This window comes from Necator americanus, chromosome II (assembly GCF_031761385.1).
Source record: "Necator americanus strain Aroian chromosome II, whole genome shotgun sequence".
In the NCBI taxonomy this organism is placed as follows: Eukaryota; Metazoa; Nematoda; class Chromadorea; order Rhabditida; family Ancylostomatidae; genus Necator; species Necator americanus.
Genome location: NC_087372.1, coordinates 31,684,446 through 31,710,080, shown reverse-complemented (window position 1 = coordinate 31,710,080; position 25,635 = coordinate 31,684,446). Strand labels below are relative to the sequence as shown.

At 39.6% G+C, this 25,635-nt stretch overlaps 2 protein-coding genes across 3 annotated transcripts; both read right to left on the bottom strand.

Annotated features, from left to right (window-relative positions):
• Positions 1-3,165: 3,165 nt before the first annotated feature.
• On the bottom strand, positions 3,166-14,061 carry RB195_020096 (uncharacterized protein; the record flags this gene model as incomplete). Its single annotated transcript, XM_064188250.1, has 4 exons — positions 3,166-3,252; positions 8,880-9,059; positions 9,146-9,258; positions 13,980-14,061. The coding sequence occupies 4 exons, from the start codon at positions 14,059-14,061 to the stop codon at positions 3,166-3,168; spliced, it is 462 nt and encodes a 153-aa protein (XP_064044131.1).
• Positions 14,062-16,860: 2,799 nt separating this feature from the next.
• Positions 16,861-25,347, bottom strand: RB195_020095 (uncharacterized protein; the record flags this gene model as incomplete). 2 transcript variants are annotated; one of them, XM_064188248.1, is made up of 12 exons in its annotated part: positions 16,861-17,040; positions 17,104-17,253; positions 17,318-17,417; positions 19,717-19,876; positions 19,934-20,081; positions 20,152-20,221; positions 20,491-20,580; positions 20,956-21,063; positions 21,172-21,243; positions 21,319-21,402; positions 21,456-21,551; positions 25,082-25,347. In XM_064188248.1, 12 exons carry the CDS (start codon positions 25,345-25,347, stop codon positions 16,861-16,863), a joined length of 1,524 nt encoding a protein of 507 aa, XP_064044129.1. The 2 variants fall into 2 exon arrangements, with proteins under 2 accessions (XP_064044129.1, XP_064044130.1); XM_064188249.1 differs by lacking the exon at positions 25,082-25,347 and having other exon boundaries at positions 21,456-21,469.
• Positions 25,348-25,635: the final 288 nt, after the last annotated feature.

The window sequence follows — 25,635 nt, the reverse complement described above, 5'->3', positions numbered from 1 at the left end:
AAAAATTTGCACAAAATGCAAATTGTTATCAAGTAGATATTTTTTTCTATCTACTATGTTATTTATTCATTATTTCTTAGCTTTGTTTTTTTTTAAATTTTACCAGAACAACTGACTCTCATGTTGCGAACTAAACTTCACAAATTTGTCTTCCGCTTGAAAAGAAATTTTCTCAAGGACCACTTCCCGAAATCTGATAAAATCTCGAATTTTTTTCTAGAAATTTAAAATTTTCTTAAAAATCTAGAGTTTTAGGACAGAGGACACAATAATTATGAATACGGTAATTGATAATTAATAATTAATGCTAAAGTGCATTAAAAAGAGTTAAACATATCTTATATCAGCTAGGTAGCCTAGAAATGATTCTGTTAGGGGTGCTTTCATTTACTGTAAAGAGATTCCAATGTTGCACATATTATCTGAAGTCAAATTGTGCAAATACACTATACATCTCAAATTTCCCAACTCTACAGTAGTCCGAGAGTCATGGATCACCACACGGAGTTTGATTCACCTACCCACGTTTTCATTTAATCGCTTCTCTCTCTAATTGTTTATAGGGTCTCATAAACAGAAGAATCCATGTGGTTTCCTGTTTATTTTCTGGTTAGTGTATTATTTTCATTCGAAACGGTGCTATCAAATGGTTTTGTGGAACTCGAGTGAGTTTAGTTACGCTCGTGATTTTCATGAGATGCCAGGTGAGAGAGGAAGACAGAGGGTGAGGAGGGACGCTGCCTTGCATTCAGAACCAACGCGATTCTGTACTACGATACGAGCATTCGCCGAATAGTAGATCTGTTCATCTCTGATCGGTGGAACCAATACGTCAATAGCAGAGCTGTTCATCTCTGATTGGTGGAATTAATATGTCCAATAGCGTCTTTTTTGATCCATTCTGACTTACGGACCTTTTGCATTTTCGAGTAGGACAGAATGAAGTGCAATGTCGTATAGTGTGTTTCTTGGTTCTTACGATAAATTTCCTTAAATTTCCTTTCCAAACGCACTAAAAAAATATTTACTTTTTAAAAGGACGTGTTCATGCGGAAACTGAACACGATACGATCATACACACTTGTTTTTCTTCTGAACGACGATGATGATCAAACCAATTTCTCAAACGCTCCGGACATGTGCACCACGAAAAACTCGTCCACTTCTTTTTGCAGTTATTCATTCTCATCCTTATCCCACACCCTTCTGGAGCTATCTATAGGGCGCGTCAAAATTACTGATATACCGTGCGAGCGGCAAGATTCATCAAGAATGGAAGCTGATGGCTTTACGCGTCACATTTTGTGTTTGTTTGTCTTTTTTTAATATTTGTCAAGCATAAAATCTGTTTTCACAAGTTATCCGATAATTTTAGCAAGACAAAGCCGTCAAGTCATCGTAGTTCCATCGCTGAAATCCTTAACAGACAAAACGTTCGGGCATGCTCGATTCAGCAACGTCTGGAGGTGACACTCGTCTGATGACTTCTTGCATATCGAACCGTTCAACTCTACATGGACTTTGGAAATGAGGACAATGAGTTATGCACTAAGTAGAAATTGATCCGTGGTCACTCATAGTGCTATCAGAGGGTTCGGCAAGAGAATCCGCAGAAGCTCACGGCGCTCCATTCGCAAATTTCGCGTGAAATGAGAGTTTCTAAGCCATCAGTGCAACGCTTCTTCAAAAAAGAATTGGCAACGGAAGCTTACGAGAACGCTAAGCATCATGTCCTGGAAAGTCGAGGAAGCAAATCAGCTGCAAACGGCGCATCAACGTATTCCTTGTCACCTGTTCATAAAGAGGAGCTGCCATATTCTACTGATTTGAATCCCGTTAGATTATCCACCTTGAGTGGTGCTGGAGAAAAAGTATCTGGAGAAGCTCATGGCAGCATCTACAGAACAAAGGTCATCCAGAGATTTCGTGTCACCTGGCGTTAGAAGTCTGTTGAAGAAATCACTCCGGAAGGTCTGTGAAGAGCTGAATATGCCCTACTTGCGTGCTACCGTGGATGACTTTCCTCTCCCGTCTCAACGACCTCATCGCAGCTGAACGAGGACGTTTCAAGTTCCGATTAATAATTTGCTTCCTGTCTCAGTAGCAAATATTATTCAACTTCAATTTTGTTTTATTAATCTCCATTTTCGTTTGATACGGCCACTTTACCGTGTATCAGTAATTTTGACGCACCCTACTACAATCTCTCGATTTTCTACCAGTTCTTTCAGAAGTTGATATTATCATGTGCAGTGTTTTCTTCTTCTGAAGTCTTATTCGAAAAATGCTTTAAAATCAAGGGTTTTGTTTTTTTTCAAATTTTTCTTTAAATTTAGAGCAGATACTTCTGGAACAAATTGAAGAATTTCTCTCTCGATTCTGATACACCTTCGGAAATCCAGCTATCCAAAAGATGCTCATGACTAGATTCAACTTTAGCACCCACTGTTCTCGAGCACATTTTTGACGGATATCGATTGTGGGCGTCCCCATGGCAGCGACCTCATTGGGCGCTTGGCGGCCCCGCCCACAATCAATATTCCTCAGGAGAGAAATTGCTATCGTAACTACAGTATCTCCGCACCCATTGATACACTGTAAACCGTCAGCCAAGGATGGGTAAGCACAGCGATCCAGTCATGGACGCTTATGTTAGCACGAACAACCTCCGCGCATTCGTAGTCACTAGGATCTCGTCCTCAATCTGATACAAACCCTCTCAGCCCATGCAAGAAGAGGGAATTTAGGAGAGAGTGAACTTAGCAGAGAGGTTCATGTGGTAGATAGGTGGCAAATGCTAAAAATCCATGCAAAAAATAACATTAGCAGAACTTTCCAGAACAGTTGAGTACTGTAATTTTGCCTAAGCGTTTTTATAATTGCTCAAGTAATTTTCTATTTCGACTCAGATATCACACAATCCTCTTTTCTGTACATCATTCAATTAATTGATTCATGATTCATGCGAGTAAATAAATAAATAAGTAAATAAATAAATAAATAGAAATATAAATAACAAAAAGTGCAATAGAAACAAATATTATTCGTTTAACCGGAGCACATTTCTGTATGTTCAGAAATGTTTTGAAGTCAGTGCACAAAAATTATCCCTGTGTTCCCTAAGACTGTTTACGATTAAAATCCTATCAAATTACCTACAAATCCTCAAATGTGGAGCGGTTTCGTGGGAATAACAAGAAGACCGGGGTCAGTTAGTGTTTGTGTAGACAAAAGATAGGTTTCCAGGACATCCTGAAAAGAAATAGATCTTGTATACTTATTGAAGCCTTAGAAAATGATTGCTATTACACAGAATCGAAAAAAAACGGCTAGGAAATATATTAGGATGAATAAATAACGTTGGAAATATTCCTATCAACATCTGATATTAAGATTTGGATATTGTTTTTTTTGTGAGGAAGTTATTTCCTTACTGATTCAACGAAGCCTAAAAGTGCAGCAAAACAAACAAAAGTGAAGTTTTCAGTAGGTTGAAAGCGAAAATTGCTCCAGAAATTCAATTTTTGTTGACTTGTAGAATCTCAAAATCAACGTTTTTCGAGGTCCCTTCAAAGTTATTTTTTCACCCGTGACGAGTATCGCATTTCTTGCTAACCATGTGCAATGAAATGTTTGCCGGTGAATATTTACAGTGACCAGTTCGTGCAAAACTAGATGTCTGAATTTTTCTTTCATTCCTTTATAGTTAGAGGCAGTTATCTTTCCACAGAGATTCTTTGAAATCGGTGCGACAGGGTAGGTATTTTATTTGTATTTGTAAAAAAATGCATAATAAAAGATTTTCGTTCGTTTCAAAAGGTGTTCTTTTTGTAAAATCCACAACTGATTAGGTGGTTAACGAATACGGGTCCTAAATAAAATTTTCACTTGAAATTTGAAGAACAACGTATAGCTAGGATTGCTGAATTTGACAGATATGAGTCAATTCGTTGAAGAAAAACAGATTGATGGCGATCGATAACCGACAGTTTGGGCGAAGAAATCGTACGGTTTCAGCTGTGCCCACAAAAAAAACACCCGAAGAAAAAAATGGCTAAGAAGCTGAACGTTTTCCTTCATCACAATCCTGAATCATCCACAACGACCTCTACTTCTTACGTCTTCCTGCCCTACTCTCCAGTGCCGCTCTCTTCCTCTCAATCAGTTACCATGATCATGTGGTGGTTTTTGCATTACGGTATGCGTCGACCCTCCAACGCTGAGGGCGTACGAGGAGGAGGACGAATGGGAAATGCACCGCCCCTTGCCACGCCCACTATTTCAACGCCGTCGCCGTCGACGAGGCACGTCGACGGAGAGGGCACGAACCAGGGCCGGGCCTGATGTAGCATGATCAGATGACGGGTAGAAAAACGAAATTTTATGGATGACGTAGAAATTCGGTGATACAGAGGCTAAACACACAGTTAGTGAGAGAAGTATACCATGCACAAACGTTACAAAAAATATTTAATCTATATGGCCTACGGGAAGAAAATAAGGAAAATATGAACGGAAAACACAAGCGCATATGTTAAGCAATTTTATGGGTACAACAGTATCTCTGCTTCCTGGACTTCTTCGCCAACAATTTCAAATCGATCCAGAGTAACTGTCATTTCCAGGTCATTCTCTCTTTTTCACTTCTATTTCTTTTCTTTTTTTTCACAAAGTTTCTGATCAGTTAAATCAAGGAAATATCATCGTTGCTTTCTACTTTGTAAGAGAGGGGGAGATGAAATGCTACGATGAATTTTATTGATCTGTTCCTCATTTTATTTTTTTTTTCCAAATCCAATCGGAATATACACATAGCGAGCCTTATCTCCGAAAAAGGACGTACTTGAAGAATCAGATAATTATTTGATGGAATTGTTGAAAAATTGCTTTGCGATAAAAAAAAGAAGAATTTCCTTCGTGTATCGATAAACCGCTTGAGAACCTTTCTTTCTTTTTAAATAAATCAAGTCGAAGTATATTAATCTCGCTAAGGGTCTAATTTTTAAATACAAGGTCCATGTAATCAACAAATACTTTGAAACTTGTTATTGTTTTAATTTCCCAAAGTTTCTGGAATGACACTGAAGAACTTTGATATGATATTAGTTTTTATCGTCACATCAAATCCTAATTCGAAATGTGACGGAACGTTGAGTAAGCAAAAATCGAATGCGCCTAATCAATGCTCTGACGTCGTAATTCAACAGGAAGTCGCCAAAAACACAGAGGAGAAGTTTCCAGAAAATTCCCATAAAAACAGGGGAAAAAAGCAGCTTGAAATATTACCATTATCGTCTTTTGGTTGGCTTTTTGGATATATCTCTAGAAGTCTCTAAACATTAAACGTTTCTGAACTTTTTGTTGGAAATGTATGACAGGACTTTTTGTTGAATTTCTTTTTTTTTCAACTCAGGAACTCATTTCGTTTTTCAAGGATAGCGGCAGGGAAAAAGGACAGAAGTTTTTCTGACTTCTCTCTTGTTCGTAGAACAAATGTCGTCCCATGGGGTCCCTCTGCCCTCTGAATGGGGTATTTCTGTGAGTTTTCCGGAAATTTCGATAATCATGAACCAGTGAGTGATGTATTTGTGAATCGTTCTACTTCTTCTTCTTCCTCTTCTTCTTCCTATTTACTTTGCCCTGAATGTTTAACGTTTAGTTTCGAGCGCTGCGGTTGCTGCTTGCGCTTAGTCGTCGTTGGCGTCAAACGAAAAACGATGTCATGGGATTTGAAAAGGCTTCGTAAGGAGGGAACGAAGAAATCTAAACTCTAGCTCTAAAAAAACATAAATTCGTATTTTTCCCTAAATTTTCGGTTGCTAAGACACTTCTTTAAGCGGATTTTTGGTCATGTTAGATCTCTTTTCAGACTTCGCACAAACAAACAAACAGAAATTAGAAGAAATTCAAATTAAGAAATACTATTTAGAACACGGAAGGATGGAGAAGAACCTCCAAAATCATGCAGTTTGAATATTTAAATGCAATTTAAGCCAATAAATCAGGTTTTATACTTTTATGTATGAAAAAAACGGTAGCAAAAATTTAATTGATTGGAATTTTATTCGAAAAGATTTTCTTTGTCCGCAACACAGTCCTCTTTCTTGCGTTCGTTCACAAGTCCTGTAACGTTATTCTTTTGCCTCCACCTTTTTCTTCACTTCTCACGCTGATAACAGCAGCACACAGCTACAATCTAAAGAAAAGAATGGTGCGGATGTCGGGCAGCGGCGGCAGTTGTCCAATTTCTTTCGTTTCCCTGTTTCCTTAAGTTGTAGGTGTAACTTAGCTCAACTTCAATTTTCGTTAAGACAAACAATTACGTTTTTTAGGCTGTGAATTTTTCTATAGACCTCTGCAGGCCCACTACTTCATCGCGATCGCGATTTGACGACGACGAGGAGGAGGATCGTGTGCGAATCTATCGCCGTCGCCACGCATGCGTCGGGTGGACTCGTACCATCGACGGGCGCGACTTCCAAGCTGCCGCGCTGCCGCTGCGATGCTGAACGAGGCGCCGAAAAAACGCTGGCGATCAGTGAAGTTTGTTCGGTGAAGAGCGATGTTTTGTGGCGCGTAAAGAAACCGCTCGCCGGAATAATCGACGCCGCAGCGGTGTGTGTGTGTGCGAGATGCAAAGGATGCAGACGAGCAGGGGAACAACGGAAAAAGTGTGCATTTTATGTGGACGAACGCAGTTCCAGTTCAGCATTCAACGCTCGGTCACACGCATCCCTCTATATCGTCGGAAAAACTCGTACACAACCTTATGTATAGATAAATAAAGATTGGTTATCTTTCAAATATTGTTCCGGAAAAAAGGGAAAAGATTTATTTCCCAGCAAACGTCCGGAAGTGGATTATTATCGAATAGAATGAGCAAATAACAGATGTGACAAGCAGAAATTTTCAACATTTTCCCCTAAATGAAAAGTATACTAAAAATATCTTCACAGAAACAGAACAGAATCATTTATTGCTCATCGTTCATCCAGTTTCTTGTAGTTCAGTTTCTTTTTTTCTCTTATAATTCTTTTATTTTTTTCTGGGGGGCAGAAAATAAGTGAAGGCTCATCAGCCATCTCATCTAATACTGCGTCGGCAAAACTTTCAGAAATTTCCGCAAAAAATCTAGTGTCAAAAATTTAGAAGGCGAGAAGAATGAGGAAGGAGATGGAGATGTGGACTATTCAGAAATACTGAGAAAAAAATGTTGTATTTATTTTTAATCTATCGGAAATTTTTCAAGAAGTTCTGAAGATGAGTCCGAAAGGGAATTTATACGCTCGCTTAATATCTAAATGATGTACAGAATTGAGAGACTGTATAGTGAATGAAAAATTCTGTCAGCTGTTGTCAAATCCTGTTTCCAGGAAAAATTGTCAAATTCAGTTTCCACATTATGCACGAATTGCAAATGGTAGTCTCCAAAAAAAATTCATTCATTATTCATTTTTTTTCTGGATTTTAAGGTTTTCAAGTGTTATTTACCTAGGAGGGACTGAAGAAGTATGGTTGGTTTTTTTTTTCTGAAAACCCTACTCTATCATTTCCAAGGGCGGCGGTCGAATAATTTTTGAAGGTTTCATTGCCAGAGCGACGTGACTCTTAGTGTCTCCTAAGAATAAACCCCAAACTTCAGGTGAAAACCTCAAACACCAAATAAGAACCTCAACATTTAGAACTACTACTTCAGAAGAACTGCTTTAGAACTCACCATGTCTTAGCACATGGCAAGGATGAAAATAGAGAGAGGGAAAGGAGGAAAATAGAGAGAGAGGGAGAGAGAGAGCGAAAGCAAAGAGACAAAACAATCGCTGATTAGCAAAGCGATTATAGGACTTAGTTTGACCGCGATAAATTCGTCAACGATTGAAAGCGACGAGAGTTTCCTTTTTCGACTTGGGAAATTTTCCGGCGGCAAGGATCTTCCGGACCCCTGAGATGAGTTCAAACTCATGAAAAGCTTCAGTTTTAAGTGAAGAGCAAACACCACGTTGATGTTGGAAAGGAAGCACAAACAGTCAAGAAAAGACTTCAGATGACGTGAAGACCGAGACCAGGCGCAGAATTTATAGCTGGCATCGATACATGAAACGACAATGATTTCTTGTGCAAAATAATGTGAGGAAAAAAAACGTTCTGGAATGTTGTGAAGAGAATCGAAGAAGTAAAGAAGCCGTAAGCTACGGATGCTGAATCGGAGCACGTTTTCGTCGAGAGGAAAGAAAGAATTCGTGTTCAGTACTGACTAAAGAGTGAGAGGAACGCTTAATCGCAGAAGTTTCTATACAGTAAGAATAGAAGAGCCTCAGCCAACGGATGCGCGAGTCTGCGATGATCGCACTTTAGCTTATCAGACGATCTGATGAAACATGCAGGAACCGTCATAAAAAGGTCGGTGTACTGGTAGGAAAATTTTCGCAATTTCCATGGAAATTTCATCAGATTCAATACTATCGGTTCGTCTCAATTTTTCTATGCAATATATTCTCGGCAGGACAAGGTGATGACTTAAAAGCTGCCTGGAATGCTCCAGAAATAGGCGCATTGTGAGCTTCTGAAACGGTTTCTGCAGTTTTTCAGCAGCTTAGGCATCATGCCATAGCAATTTTGATGGCGGCGCTATGCTGCCTAAACGATGAAAAACCGAAAGAATCAGGAGCTCATGTTGGAAATCGATTTGCTTCATGCCGAGAAAAAAACGGCTGGAAAGAGAGGAAGCGAGAAGAAAAGCGGTTGCTTTGCTGCAAACTAACTAGTTCACTGACAGATTCAAGATATTCCTCATCTGCCAGCATCAAATAGAAGCAATCGATGGATTGTTCTGGATATGATATGTTGCGGAAGATATCGTAGAAAAAATACGATCCGCATACCTCTGTGATCTGTGGCGTTCGGATGTTGCCGTGGACGAGATCAGCTGATTCAGGTTCACGGAGCCCACACCGCCGGAGGTGTACGAGAGGCGCAGTGTGGCTGGCCGGGCTTGCTGGGTGTTCGGTTCGTCGCGTGACGCGCGATGTGCGGCGTAAAAACGTCGCGCGACCGCTCGCCGCCTGAAAAAGTCGCGCTCGCCCGGCGAAAAAGCGCCGAGCCGCTTTAATTGTGCGCGGTAAAAAGTCGCCGCGCGCGCTGCCGCTACCATCGCCGCCGCCGTCGTTGTTGTCGCAGCAGCACCAGCAGCAGCCTCGTTCGTTGTACCGGGAACCTCGACTGTCGCTGACCGCATGGGGTCATCGGTGAGTGGTGAATCGTCTGAAGAAAAAAGGATCCTGGGTCGAGGGCTAGGCTCAGGATTTGAGGATCTGCTTACTTTATGATTCCGACGGCGATAGACGGTGCTGTGGTGGAATCCGCGTTCGGAGTTCCGTCCGTTCACACAGTAATTATGGCTGAAAAACCTCTTCACAGCACACTTGTACTTCAGCATTCTTTTTACAAAGAACTGAAAACGTATTTCCGCGAATAATAACAATTCTTTTTTTTTCTCGGAAGAACTCAGTGAACGTTTTTTTCCCTGAGATTTTCGTAAAGTAATAAGCATTTAAAGCACAAACTTGCATAATAATTTCAATTTTGAAGAGAGATGATTTTTTCCGCTAGAAAAATTGCCATTCCACTGAAATATTTTGTCTGTTGATTAGAAAAATTCTAGAAAAAACCAAAGGCTGGAAGAACATGCTCCTTCTACCTGCGAATTGATCGGTGCCTCGTTTCACCATCTGCACAATCATCTACAAATTATTACTATTATTATTTAAATAATATTCAAATATGGTCATTATACTGCAGCTTTATCTTATTCATATCCATAATTCATTATTCATATCCATACTCATTCCATATTCTTATTATTATTTCATTATTTACATATACAACAAGGTGTTTATAAAACCAGTATGTGTAGTAGAGAGAGATTACCCCCTACTAACTTTCTATGAGATGAAAGACGAGATGACCTCGGATCTGGATAATCCCCGATGAGATCCGTATAAGCCTAGGAAATCCAAAATTAAAACTCTGTTCCAAACGATCCGTATCATTTTTTCTCGTAACATTCCACGGACACCGCGCATTTTCACGCGTGAGGAGGTCGCGCGCGCACGTGAACCACGCGCATTTTTCCCTATTAGAGATAATAAATTAGAGGTAATGAATATGTTTTCTTGCCTACCTCTACCACCATATCATTCGACCTATTTTATGGAATTTAATGAGGATTAACCGGGCAATACCTTGCAGATTCGGGGAGAAAAAATCATATTTTGAAGTGTGACACACCGGCGGCTCAAAAATAGGTCTCATGGCCAAAAATACACAGCTGATCTATCGCTGGTTTAGTAAATTCTCAAAGGATCAATCCGCCCGTTTACTAGGTTTCTGATCTATCCACTAAAAGCACAAAATAGACGAAAATATCATATTTAGCGGTCGTATTGAACCAATATCCCGGGCAAACCCTATTATTCCAGAAATACTATTTTTTCAGAGGAGTTTTTTATTTTCATTTTTCAGCGAGGAGTCTGCCTCAAATTTTAGAATTATTTTAAGGTGAATTTTCTGAATGAAATTTGTCATTTCAAAGTAATATTTCTTTGAGCGAAGAGAAAAATCCCATTATGTTTCATCGGTAGTATTGGAGTAAACAATAAATAAGAACTCGATCACTCCTCAATCGCATTCATCCTTGACCCTATGGATTTCCGTGTTCAAGGCATCTGAATCAATGACAAACAATGCAAAAACTCTCCAAATCTTCATTAGATGTGGACTGGATAATGATCGAATGAAAAGAAATGAGCAAAGGAAAAGCGAATAGGAAAAGAAGACAGAAAAAAGGGGATATGACCAGGCAGCAGATTTTCGAGTACCGTCAGTACCTGGAATCTTCGACGATTGCTATTTTAATTCTTGCCATTTGAGTAAATAAGCGTAATGAGTCGATGAAGAAAGTTTGAGCGGAACAATTTCCTGAAAAAACTCCTCTACCCTTCTCTGCACTCGGAAAAACGAAAATAATTCCGTTCTTTGAAAGATATAAGTGAGATGTCCTAAAGTAATACTGAATACATAGGTGATAACATTTTCCGAACTATATAAAGTAGGTTATCTGCAGGTAATTAATGTGCAAGTTAGTCTTCAAGCTGAATCCCGCAGAAAATGTTACGAGTCTTATCCTCTGAAGAAGTAACTAACAAAAAATCATCACAGATAACAACGACTATCCACCGAAAGCCATGGAAATCAAAACTCCAAGTAAAATCGCGAAAAAAAATCAGCAGCAACCATATGACGACGGTCACATTTGGCAAACGCAGCAAAAATGCAGAGGTATGGCATGAAACGGGGAGAACCTCATGGGGAGGAGCGCAGAAGAATCCGAAAAAAACCATCAATTAAGCGGACCCATTGCGAATATCTGCCCAAATATTGATTATGAGGTGGTCACGTTGACGAATATCCATCAAGCTATCGTAAAATAATGTAAATTCTGCAAATCGACAAGTTATCAATCAATGATCGGCATTATTAATGTATGAACATATTAGGCGTATGGAAAAAAACTGAAAAATCACCTTCATGAAAATGTGATGCTGATGACTCCTGGATTACGTAGAAAAGTTTTTTAGTGAAAGTTTAATGCATAAATATAAAATAATAATAATAAATAAGTAAATAAATAAATAAATAAATAAATAAATAATAACAAGTATGAAATGGAATACTATTTTTTTAAATTAATTTTTCTCCTAACGTATCGTTCTGTGCTGAAATGGGTCCGAGCCACAACGAATTTAAAGTGGATTCTTTTCTTTGCGTTACGGTACCAGCAGCTATGTTAAAATAAGAAACGTCACGTTATAAAAACGAAAAGAAATAGAAAAAAATAAAAACTGACAAAATAGTCTTTTAATCATTATTTACTGAATAGATACTAGAGAAAATCCAAATTTTCTCGAATGCTTTCATTTTTCTTCTCCTCCTGCACTTCTCTGCCCTGATAGGGTTCCGAGCCACAACGAATTTAATGTATGCTTATTTGATTGATGCATTTTCGATCCTAATTCCCCCTACAACAGTTTTTTCTTCCAATATTTTCTTCTAACCACAGAAAACCAAGGTCGACTATCCCCGAAAAAAGAGGAATGGTTGGAAAAACATCGACGGAATACTGGAATGATGACCGAAAGTATTCTTTATAGTCTAAACTCAGAGAAATATATCGTTACTTTTATAGCGATAAGAAAAAAAGTGGTGGAAAAAAAAGTGGCGTTTTCGTGGTAACTTGACCATTTACCTCTAATGGACCGATTTTTAAGGGAGCCTACAAGGAAAACAACACCAACAACAACAACAACAAACAATTTGAACTTTAGTGTAACTAGAAGTGTCACCAAAGCTCAATGCATCACATAAAGTGGATTAAAAATGAGATCTAAAAATTTAATGATCTATTTGGATCGATTCATCCAGGATTTCTTTAATAGTACTTGCCGTCCAAGTCAAACTGGTCAAGCAATTCATTACGGTCATTTTCTTATCACCGTAATGTGTTGTTAAATAGGAGCAAAATATGATTCGTCACAAGATAACGGTAACGGTGAAACGGAAACCGAGTAATCCGAAAAAAGTTCCAACTGCTTCCTCTCAACGTGAATTTTTAAATCTGATTTTAGATACAGGTTAAGTAAGGTTTACTTTATTTTAAGAAAAAAAGGCAGTTTTTTTTTTACTTAGAAGGTAGGAAAGGATCTTAAAATAAGTTCACCTATTTCTTGGACCATAAGGAAGTTGTGAAAAAAAAATGATAAAATGTCGGTAGACTTAGTGAGAAGGTGCTGAAAATTCAACACTTTGCATTTTCAACTGATAATCGTAGAAAATAATTTGAACAAACTTATTTTTGAACTTACCTTATTAAGTTAGTTAAAAACAGCGAAACCTAAAACACGTTTGATGTTCTGGCAAAACCAATTTAACCACACTAACTTCACACAACAAAGTTTTCCTTTGCGAATTCTTGAGAAGTTTGGGACCTTTTTTTAGGGATTCACGGACAATTTACCCATAAGCATACTCTTGAGACTTTTCTATCATTTTCCACAAAGTTTTGTTCTCACAATCAAGCTAAAATTGATCTGTAAATTGAATAATTTATTTGCGAAAAACCCTTTTTTCCCCTAAATTTTTTTCCATAAGAGATAAAGTTAACGAGCAAAGAAAATACGAATGGAAAGTTAAGATTATTCTCTCTGTAAGATGTCTTGAACTCGAAGAAAATCGTTCCCATCGTCAAATTCTGGCTTTATGATGGAGATGACGACGATTTTTTCGGGAATGTAACGTGAATCGAACGAAAATCGAATACTAGGCAACGTGATTTTCCACTGAGTCAATTCATATCAAAGATGAATTAACATTTATAAAAGTAGGAATAGGAAAAAAATGACCAAAAAAGAGTTGAGAAATAATGAATTACGATTTCACGATTGCTCGCTCGATTGCCTTATCTTCTCCTCCCCCTTCAAAGAACAATGATAGTTTGCTCATCAGGGGTGATTGTTTTTTTTCAGCAGCACGAGAAAAACGAAAGTAATTACGAGTAGTTTTGCAAATTACATAGCGCTGATTTCCTTCCTTATATTAAAAACAACAATCTGTTTTCCTAGTGCTGCCATTTACCCGAATCTTTTCAATCACACCATTTTTTTTTCTCCTCCACCGACCGTCCTCCAACAATTCGTTCCTGAACGTACGTCTCTCCGATTTCCCTAATAGACACATCACAGAAAGTGTTCGCCGGCTGGCACGAGAATGTGCGATGCTCTGATGGTGGGGTTAGTGAACGAATGAGCTCGAAAAGCGGCGAAGAAGGAGGAGGAGAAACGAACGAACGAACGAACGGCTCCGCTATCTATGCCACTCACCAAGCCGTGCACTAGTTTTTTCGTACTCTCTCACACACACACACACACACACATCGCCGCCACCACCGCTACTACCACCACCACCACCGCCACCACCATCGCCTCTCTTCCACAACCGAGCACGAGCCATTTTCGTAATCCTTTTTTGTTACGTTCCCCACCTCGCGACGTGCCTGGTGCGGACGTGAGAAAAACAACGATCAGAAAAAACGGGGACGTCGTCGTCGGAAAAGCGCCCCTAAAATTATTTCCTTTTCTCATATGTGACCGCGAAATTGACTGCTGACTGCGGATTCGGGCGAGCGCGCGCGCGAGTAAGATTGGAGTTTTAGTAGTGAGGGAGGAAAAAAAGAACAAGGTTTATGCTGTGAACACAGGTAACGATCGGTTTTTATTGCTCCTACTACTTGACAGCTAATGTTCATCTCGTTGATGATCGTTCTGAAGGGCAGAGATGCTAACAACGGATGCTTATGGATCATCCGTGTGAAACGCTTGCGAAATGTAAGAATTCGTCTTTTTCACGCGTTGGCTACCGTAATTTAATGACAAATGTTGGCGGGAAAAAAAAAACGAAACGCTTCGGAATGTTTCTATTTGAACACAGATGAGTAGTATGTAGGTGAACATCCATCCAAAAGTGTACAAACTTTTCTCAAATTTAGAAATTTCCAAGTTCCTCCTTTTAGAATACATTTTTTTGAAAACGAATCTGATAGCAGGGCCGGAAATTTGATGTATTCCGGTTTCAACTTGAAGGTGATAACGGAATTTTATTGGGTATTTGTACAGGATATTTGAAGACAAGAAAACAAGGAAGAAAAAGCAACTTATTTTTTCCATTTCTCCTCTTTTTCAGTAAAATAATAAATTCAATCCTGTTTGCAACAAATGTGTGTGAACGAATGAGAAACCGCTGCCTTTTTCATATGTAGTTCACCTCTTGTACTGTAGAAACGACTTCTTTTTTGTTCTGATTTTACTTACTGACTGATTCCCGTAAATATCTTCCATTCAGAACAATATCTTATAATAATTCAACAGTTCGCCCGTGAACGGTAAACTACGCACTGATGCAGTAAAAGGATAAAGGATTTTTAGTGAAAACCTAACTTAAGTACTCCATTGCATTCTTTTAAAAGACATCATGAAGGATAAAAGATAGATAAGGTGTTTGGCGTTAATAAATCCGTTTCATCGCGCTCATTCAGAATCGTTTGAGGTTGACGAATTGTACAGATTGATCTACAGGAGCTAGCCGATGTGTCAAGTCAGTGTTCTTATCCTTCCAGACAAGTCTGGCACCAATTTGTCGACCCCAGAGGGAAGAAAGGCTCGGTGAGCACCAAGCCGGATTCGAACCTCGGCGATATTATTTTAAAATAAACAACTGAAACAGAACTGAGTAGAATAATTAATGTATTTAAAAAAAATTGGTTAGTGTGCTAAAAACCTAACCTGTCCATATAAATGGTAACTGTGACATGACTTTTTGTTACAGTTTCGTGTTTCGACATTTACAACTTCTTCTGGAGCGTGCGGCTCTTTCAGCGGCGCATCGTTCCCGGTTTCAGTGAAAATATTCGAACCTGACAATCATCAGAAAAAACATAATTAAATAAAGTAGAGACGAAGAGAAAAATTTCACAAGTACTACATTTCAACAATTTCTTGTGGCATTTTGCCCATAACATTTTGTTATTGAAGCTTTTCTCAATCAACATTTGGTAGTTTAATCAGCCAGTAACTTCCGATGTGATTTTAGATGTGTTAAAGGTGCTTTCGACTAAAGCCAGTGCTTTTTTTTTGTACTTCCATACACGTCTGTTACCAGCTTATGGACTCCGCAAAGATGAAAAGCTTGGCATTGAGGTGGTCTCGAAACATCGACAGAGTGCAGCGGAACCTCTTCCCGACTGCGCTACACACGCTCTACGAAAAGCGTTTACCCTATGATCGAAAGGAAATTGCAAATTTGCAGACGACAAATGAATTCTTGGGGAATTTTCCTTCTCTACCGTTCGCAAATTGGGCGAGAGCTGGTGAACCACAAAAGTACATGAAGTGTTCTCGTTTTTTTTTTCTAATAATTGAAATATTTTCATTCATTTGCTTGTTATAAAAACCCATTAAAAAGGAAAAGTTTAGCTCTCGTACGAAGTAGCTTGAAGACAATCTCATCATATTGTTGTTTTGAGGTTGTTGACAAGTGGGAAGTTTCAACTTTCTACCAATCAAGAATACCTTTTCGTGAAAAAAAAAACTAAAATGGGGTCTCATATTTACCTATTTTTTGAAATTATGGACACTTCTTTTCTCACTCATTTTAGTTTTTTATCATCGAGCATCTTCGACTACGCTATATTTTTAGACGTGTGTATTACGTAATATTTACTTACATATCCCAATTTTCTTAAGTTTTTATCAGTTGAAGGAAACAAAAAATAGTTAGTTTCAAAAAAGATCCCATCTTATTTTTATTCTCCATTTATTCTTGAGGAATCGTTGCAGGAAATGCTACTCTACTTATTTTGCTACTCTACTCATTTTGGTCACTTAATTATTCATTTATTTGAAAGGTAGAAACAAAAAACTATTGTTATAAGAAAATATTTAGGTTCTTTTAGTTTCTTAGTAGCATTGTAGAGGCGAGAAAGAATCACCAAGAAAAAAATTAACATAACCCCATAAAAAATGTAACAACCTTACAAGGGTTATGTGCCAAATCTGATCCTCAGATTTAAGGATTTCGTCATCAGTAGTGTTCTAACTCAATACTTTGAACCATTATGAATATCAGATTGTAACATTATTACATTTATGTGAAAGTGAACGTGAATAACAATCGAATAAGAATAACAACGGATCAAAGTTCATATGTCTAAATTCAAATTCTATGGGAAACAAACTTCTATGGACCATTTGGATTCTATGCAAGTATACCGATCGGTTCATCTTCAATACCACACGCATTAATACCTCGGGCAAAATAAACATATCCATTTTCAACTCCCCATGTGTTACCCCAACTATTTTTCACAATCCAGTATTTCTCTCCGGATTCAGTGGTCCCGTAACCGGTGATCATTAGCGAATGAAGTCCAATCACCTTAAATCAACACCTTAGAAAGGCACAAAAAATTGTACACAAATATTCTAGAACTCTCCAAACCTTATTCTTACAATCCTCAGCGCTGGGCGTAAAAACTCCTCCTTTGTATGGACGCATATCTGGTGTGACAGAGATCCCGATATTTACGGGACCAAATCCGACCAACCAATCGATCATCGATTGCTCATCGGGATGAAGAAAGTAGGCGACCTAAATGTGAGTAAGAAATTATTACAGGACCGGTATGTGGCGACAGAAATCCTAGAAAGAATACCTGGATCTTGGTGACATTACCAGTGATACTGCAAACGTTTTGTCGATGTGCAACGTAGGGTAGATCGGCCGCATAGGCGAGGCCATTACGGTGTATGTACCTTAATGTTGTGCCATAAAGAATAAAGTGCTTCGACTACAATTCAGGACCGTTTGAGGTTCACGAGGAGGTTCCTGACCAATACAATAACTTCGGCCACCCGATATTTCAAGTCAATGTTTCTATCTTTTCGGATAAGCCTGGCGCCAATTTATCCAAAGAAGATGGGAAAAGCGAAAAAAAAGAGGAAAAAGAGAAGGGTTGGCTGGTCTAGATCGGTTTCGTGTCACTGATCACCCAGTCCCAGTAGAACCTCTTACCAACAACTGTGCTACACCCGCTTCTATGATACAAATTATTATTCTAATTAAAAGTACTGGAGGATCAAGGTGCTAAACGGTTGAGTATTGTGCATTGTAACTGACGACAAAACAACCACGCTGCATCCTTCTTCGCGCTTCCATTATTCCTTTAAGAAAAAGGTTAAGTGAGCTTAAAGGCAGCATACCACTAATCTGACCTAGTGAGGGAATCCAAAGTCCAAAGTCAAAAGTTGGAGATGGTGTTATAGGAAAGGGGATCAGGGTGTTTTCGCTCACCTCTCACTAATCGCCGTAAAAACGGCGTGGGAATCGTTTTAGTTCCTACGAGAGGACGTTAGAACGCTCCTCTATTTATAAAACCTGGTCCCCTGGATGCGTCGCGTGCGCAAGATTGCTTGCTGCAACTAAATCGTCATGGAAAACGGAGTATTTCACGCCGTTTTTTTTTACTAGGATTAGGGGGAGATGAGCGGAACCATCCCTGATCACGTAATCTATGACCCCGTATGGAGTTTGTCCATCGGGAATCCATATCACGTCAGATTTGTGGAGTGATGCCTTTAAGCTTAAAGGTAACTTAGAGCATAAAGGGATTTATTTATAACTAATGTACTGCATAAAGCACTTATGTACATCAAATTAATTGGCTAAATAAATATCAGTGATGAATTTACAAACTTACAAAATTTTACAAAATTTACAAAGAAATTTATGGAATCGGACGAGTTATAGCGGATGCATTCGTAATACATATTGTTTCATTCAAATGGCCAGATTTTCGTCACCGCATACATTATAATCAATCTGATCTGATAAACTAATGATAATGATGAGATTTCGAGAGTGCGAGAGGGATATGGATTGAGGATACATTGGTTAATGGGTAATAATACGGGAAAAAACTACTCTACTCAATCATGCAAGCTCTGCGCGTGAACAGATCCTTCATTCATTCGAAAAAAATTGTTTTAATTGAGGAAATAATATTAGTAACAAATACACCGTACATCCGTTATACTGTCCACATTGTTGCTAACTCTTAAGTAATGAAGTATTGCTTCAAATCCTGTAGTGAATGTATGAGTGAATGAACGAATGAATGAATGAAATGAAGTGATAGGTGGATGAATCAGTGAATGAATGAACGAAACAATAATGAAAGGACGGGTGAATCAGACGCTCTGGCGCGAAAAACATTGGAAGCGTTTCATATCACGGGCAAAAATCCAATCATGAATCGTGAAGAAGAATGCATTGCTGTGACCAACGAGCTGGCGCCAGATCAACCTCTGCGGGTTCAGAGACCTACGGGGTCAGAGGCGGGGCATCGTTAGTAGATGCTACTAGCGGCGCAACTCTAACAAGTGGTGGTCCGCTAACATCACGATTTCGTGGCTATCAAGGTGAGCGCTATGGTGGTCTGCTTTCTGGCGTTGCCTTTGAATAATCTGTTTGCTAATTCATATCTTGTGGGATAACGAGGCGTTCGAGAGAGTAGATCACACGTGTCTCTGACTTTTCCAGGCTCTGAAGAAGGCGACGACGCCGAAACGTTAGCCAGAATAAAGATCAATAACAATCTTGGTTCTGCTTAAAAAGTAGTACATAATCAGACGAGTGAATGAATTTGAGTAAATGAAGCATGAATGAGTGGATGGAAGGATGAATGAGTGAATGAAGTGATGGATCGATAAGTGAAACGATGGATGTGTGGACTGGATCAGGGAATGAATGAATGAATGAATGAATGAATGAGTAAATGAGTGAACGAATGAATGAAGTGACAGATGAATAAATGAAATGACGAATGCGTAGACAAATCACTGAATAAGTGAATGAAATGTTGAGTGGGTAGATGAACCAGGGAACGAACGAATGAATAAGTGAGTGAATGAATGAAGGAGCGAATGTAAGGATGATTGATCGTGAACATGAATACGAATATGACTATGACCTTCATAAGAGGACATAGTAGTTTCGAGAAGAGTCCATAATTTCAAGTGATCAGGCTGAAGATTCGGCCGACGGTAAACATACCTAAAAGCCTTATCTTCATCTCCACCATCACATGCATTATCGGCGAGGTCACAGTCCAGGAGCGTTTGCTCGGAAAGATTTCGCATCTCTTTATGAGCAATCGCCCAAGCAGCTTCCACCGTTGCGGTAGCGGCAAACGCCCAACATGAGCCACATTTCCCTTGATTTCAGAGAATTGGAAATTTTCGAAATCGGAGAAAATTCCCGAATTTCTCACCTTGTGCTTTTACCGGTGATATCACATTTTTTGTTCTCCAATCGAAGGAAGCCGGTGCCGGTGTGGCACGTTCGAGTTTAGGAGGATCTCGACGAATGAATGTTGCCTCCTCGTGCAATTTTTTATAGAATGAAAGTGGAAGAAGTGACTAAAAATCAACTTAGATATTTTCATCTGAGTTTTTTTCCTGCCACTAACTGGACAAACTGATATTTCACCTTTCGGAACTCTTCATCGGTCCAATCGCTCAACTCGTTTTCTCCATAGGAAGAGCTATGGGCTTTTTTGCTTCAAAAAATTAAATTTATCAGTTCGCTTGCTGTGATAACAGGGGAAATAACACTCATATGCGTGTTTTTTTGTCGTTGTCTTTATTTCTCAAATTTTTTTCGGAAATTTACTCGAAATTCAAAGAATCAAAAAGACCTAATTTTTTGAATGGACTACACAATTGCTATCAGTTTCAAAGAAAATATTTCATAGTAACGACTAATTTCACGCATATACAAAATGTGGATTCGGAAAACTCGGACTTAGATTTTTCCGGATACGTTTACCTGTTCAACTCCTTCACCTCCTTCATGTGTTTTTCATATGATTTAAAGCGTCTGAGCAGTTCTGTCTTTTCTTCATATTGTTTGTTGAACCTAAAACCGAAGAGAGTGTAAATGAGCAGAATTATATGCTTAACGGCCGGCGCTTATGTTTACTCGAGTGACCCCAACGTATCCGCAGCGCTTGGGCTACATTTTCTGTGCACAGTAGACCTTTTAAGTCTTCCGCCGTGCTCCAATGGAACGCGCGTTGCTGTCGCCCGTACAAAAATAAATATTGGGTCCAACATATTATTTAGATTGGTATAGTTAGGTTCTGCTACATTAGGCAAAAACCAGCAAGGAAAAATGTTTTTGAAATTTTTCCCCACTCTTTGCAATTACACATCTTTTCTTCTTCTGCAAAAAATATCTATTACTTTACGGCCAATCAGTTTAGATCACTCACGATGAGTTTAGCACACCTACTTCTTTATAAAATCCACAAAACGATCCGCATATTCCATTGAATCCTGTTCCCTCGGTGCTGTATCTTCTTGGGGACATCGATCCACTACAGTACGTTGGTGTTTGTCTCTAAAAACTTCGTTGTTTTTTTTCCTGTCAACATCTTTTTATGTGACATAGTCGAAAGGAAGGAAAATTTAAAGGAGGTTGTTAATGCGAGGAAAAAAAATCACTTACACGAAAATGAGGTACCCTGTTACAAGGAGGATGGAGAGGACAGCGGCTGCGAAAAGAAAAAGCGTGCGATTCCTGGAAGCACATCAACATATTGAAATTATGGTTTGCGGAAGAAAACTCTAAAATTCTTATCCAAGTAATTTTTACATTCGACGACCAACAACAACTGGGTCTATCAGTTTATTCTCAATCGTCAACGGAACATGCGTCTCTTCTTTTTCTTCATGGAATCTGAAATATTTAAAGATTAATTAGCAGAGAGAAAATCCTAGAAAAAAACTAACCTAAAGCCGGTCATCTCGAAACGATGCGTACTTTTCACGAAGAGAAAAGCAACAGAAGTGCAGTAAAGCTTATCAGGTGGCGATAACGCATCGATCCTTGATTGGCATTAAGTGCTGCGAAAAAAAGGAGAGGCTAATGGATGAGCGATTTTATATTCCCGACCTGACTGAACACCTTAACGACCTTAATGTTAATGTAATGTAATAATGTATAATGTTCTACTATACCGTGGGACATTTTTTCTCTCCGAGGCATGGAACCATGTCTACGTGACAATGTTGTGGCACGGCATCATAAAAAAAAAAACGCTAAAAATCCGTCATCAAATACTTAATAATGTAATAACCTATTTTTCCGGACATTATCCGACTATGTAGACAGACAACAGGGGTGCAAAAAAAAGCGCATGGTTCCACGCGGCGATTATGTATTGAGGGTACAAATAAGGGATTCACATAAGATGGTGTAACAAGGATTAAATCCAAATCGGACCATCTTGTAACTACATTCATGTTAAAGCGTCATCCTTTCTCTTTAAAAATCAGCATGTGTCATATCAGTGAGTTGTAAACAACATACTTTCTCTGTGCTCTAACTATGTCAATCATTGTGTCAACAAAAAAAAATTGCAGGAAATTTTGTTTTAATTTAAAGAAAGCGCAGCTGATGAACATCGACTGTTGTGTAAAGCTTGAATGAAAACATCTGCCGTTTTAAGAGTAACGACTTTGACACAAGCGACACAGAACACGGAGGGACATCTGTATCTGGTGGGATCAGCTTGGAGCGATCTACTATGAGCTACTCCAGCCTAACGGAACCATCACTTGAGAACGTCACCAACAACAGTCGATACAATTGAGCCCTGAAGCTCAAACATCTCCTATATCCCAAACGACATGGCAATGTGATCTTTCAGCACGACAACGCTCGGCCACATGTTGCAAAAATCGTCAAGGAAACTTTGGAGGTGCTTCAAAGGGATATTCTACTCTCCCCTCCGTACTCGCCAGACATTGCTCCTTCCGACTGCCACTTGTTCCGGTCGATGACTCATGGTCCAGCTGAGCAGTACCTCACTTCTTACGAAAAAGGCAAATTTTTTCTTATTCCTGAATTCCCTCGAAAGAGGGGCAATTTTTCAACACGGAATTCGTATGCTCCCTGAAAGATGGAGAAAGTCGTAGCAAACGACGGACAATGCCTTGAATAAAATATATTGCAGCATTTTTTCCGAATAAGGCTTCAGCGATACGAAGAAAAACCTCGAAACATTTTTGTGCTCTTAATAAAGATAATATTAATTATCAATGGCAAATAATATTGCCAATGTGTAAAGGATCATCTTGAACATTGCTGCGAATTTGGGAAGTTGATCCAAGATAGAATGTTCAGAAATATTGCGGAAAAGTTGTAGACTAATGTCCACCAGGTGTAGCCATTAATATTAAAGATGTAGACCAAATACGACCGAAAAAGATGCGATGTGAGGCGCATTTCAAAAGGCAAATGGCCAGTCCTACTGTTGCGGCCCCAGGTGTGAGGTTCCCAGTTCCACTACCCTTTAATGCACTGAGTTGTGGGTACTTAAAGGCAGCATACCACGAATCTGGGGTAGTACGGATTTCAAGTGAAGTATCCGTATATAGGGTCGTAGGTAATGGAGACTGGGGTGGTTCCGCTCATCTCTCCCTGAATCACTGCAAGCAGCAGGCCCCTGAATGCTGTTTTGTACGATGCCTTCTATTGCAGCGCGCCACCACTGCACGCATACCGTCCCTTAGTGCCTATCGGGGCAGAATTGATTTTCGACGAATCGCAGGGAGGAGGAGGCGCAAAAGGGTGGAGCGTTGCAATAGATGGGTTCGTACAAAACAGCATTTTGGAGGCGGCTGTTTGCAGTGATGCAGGGAGAGATGAGCGGAATTACTCCCGCCTCTATAATCTAAGACACCGTATACGGATACCCCACCTGAAATCCGCACCACTTCAGATTCGTGCTGACGAAATTCCTTGAAAAAGCAAGAGATAGGGTTGCAGATTGCTGATTCTGCGGTGGTTTTTTTCATCTCTTCCTAGTCGTCGTGAAAAACAGTGAGGAAGACGTCACTTTTCATAACGATTTCAGTCGCAATGCGCCACTCTTGTACACGTCCTGCATCCACTTGCAGGCGGTCAAAAATCTGTGATGTTTTGATGTGAAATCTGTGATGTTTGGTCGTATTTGTTCTACATCTTTAATATTAATGGCAAAAGAGAGAAGAGCGAAACCACCTTGGATAACTCAATCTATTATGCAACTCAACTCCAGCTTTTCCCGCAGATTCCCTCAGTTCATCAGATTCGTTATATGCCGCCTTTAATAAACATTGACACAGGCAACCACACAAGCCAAGGAAGCGCCATGCTGCAGTACTGCAGGAGGAGTTGCATTTTCCTGCACGAAATTGCGGTACTATAGATTACTGCCCCGCTGGCCTGTAATTCCGCCTGCGTACGGGCTCATGCCTTACAATATGTGCCTCACTTTTAAGTTTTCACAACTTGACCCGCAGACCTTCGGGGTCGTGCGCCTATGAGCTGAAGGTAGGTACGACTGCTGCTCTGATCTCTATAACCACTTCTATGTGGCACTCGTATGTTCATCTTCATACAGCACACAGTATTTAGGGTGTTGAACAGGAAACAGTTTTTTTTTCTGAGTGTATTTTTTAATTGAAACATAAAGTACATAGGATAGGGTTACGGATGGACTAGAAGATCGGACAAATGATGTTTGGGTATTGCTGGGACATATGCACTCTTTCGTCGACAATCGAAACGAGAGAGCACACGACCAGGGAATCTCTAATTTTAATTTTTCAGAAGTTTTTTTGTTTCTCGGGCTGTATGACATGTCGGACCATGTTGTTGAAAACACAAGTCCTCCATATCAATTTCAATTTAGGGTTTAAGAACTCGGTTATCATATCGAGTCCAGTTGCAGTAAATAATTGACCAGCCTGATTTTTAAAAAAAAAGTATGGTCCAATGATGCCTCGAGCCCGAAATCCGAACCAAACGGTAGATACGTTGTGGATGCTATTCCGTACATAACCCTATCCTGTGTACTTTATGTTTCAATTTTAAAAAATACAATTTAAAATAAGGTTTCTATCTTATTCAAGTCGTGAATTTTGGAACATCTTATACATGTATAGATCATTCATACACTGTTATATTCACAATCACTGCAACTGAACTGGGGCAGAGCCTGAACAGGGTAGCGCGTAATCCACGCTCTCCCTTTTGGATTGTTGGTACTGCTCAAGGATTGCGCTTGATTCTATTTTTCTGCTCACATCCGCTGCTTAATATCCGCTTTGACAATGGTCGACTGAATATCAATACACAGATGTGCGCTCTTTATAGTGCCGACGATGTAACACATTTAAAGCGAGGCACTTCTCCACTTGCTGGTCCTGACACTATGTGTGGAATAAATACAGTGTTTCTTTGAGAGCCAAAAACCGCTCTGATCGTCCTCCGGCGAAGACGTTCAAAACTTCTAAGTGGGTTTTACCTTCGGTAAGTATCGATTGTGGACGTTTCCAATTGCTGCTATCAACGCGCAAACAATCTGTACCTATCATCAAACTTCGACAGAGTTGGTTGTTGTTGTCGAGAATCGAAATATCGAGATATATAGAGATGTTGAATATGAGAAAACAACGTGTGTTTCCTATTTGCCTCGCCAATGGTGGGGGCAAAACGACGTGAAACGTGATGCAGTTGCGTAAGCAGTTGTGCTTCAAACGTGGAGATGGCAGTTGGAACCGAGGTGGGAACATCGCGAACTGCCGAATTCAATGAACGGTGATAGCAGGAGCCCTCACTCGATCTTAAAGGCATCACCCCACGAATCTGAGGTGGTACGGATTTCAGGTGGAGTATTCGTATACGGGATCGTAGATTAAGGGGAGAAAGGTGATTCCGTCCATTTCTTCCTAATTGCCGTACAAAAAAAAACGGCCGGGAAGATACGGCTTCGAGCGTTCTGGCGCGCTATCTTCTACAACGAGTTCGATTGGAGCGCGCCACACCTTCCGGGCCGTTTTTACGCCAATTAGCAAGAAATTGACGGAATCACTCACCTCTCCATAATCTACGATCCCGTATACGAAAACTCCACCTGAAATC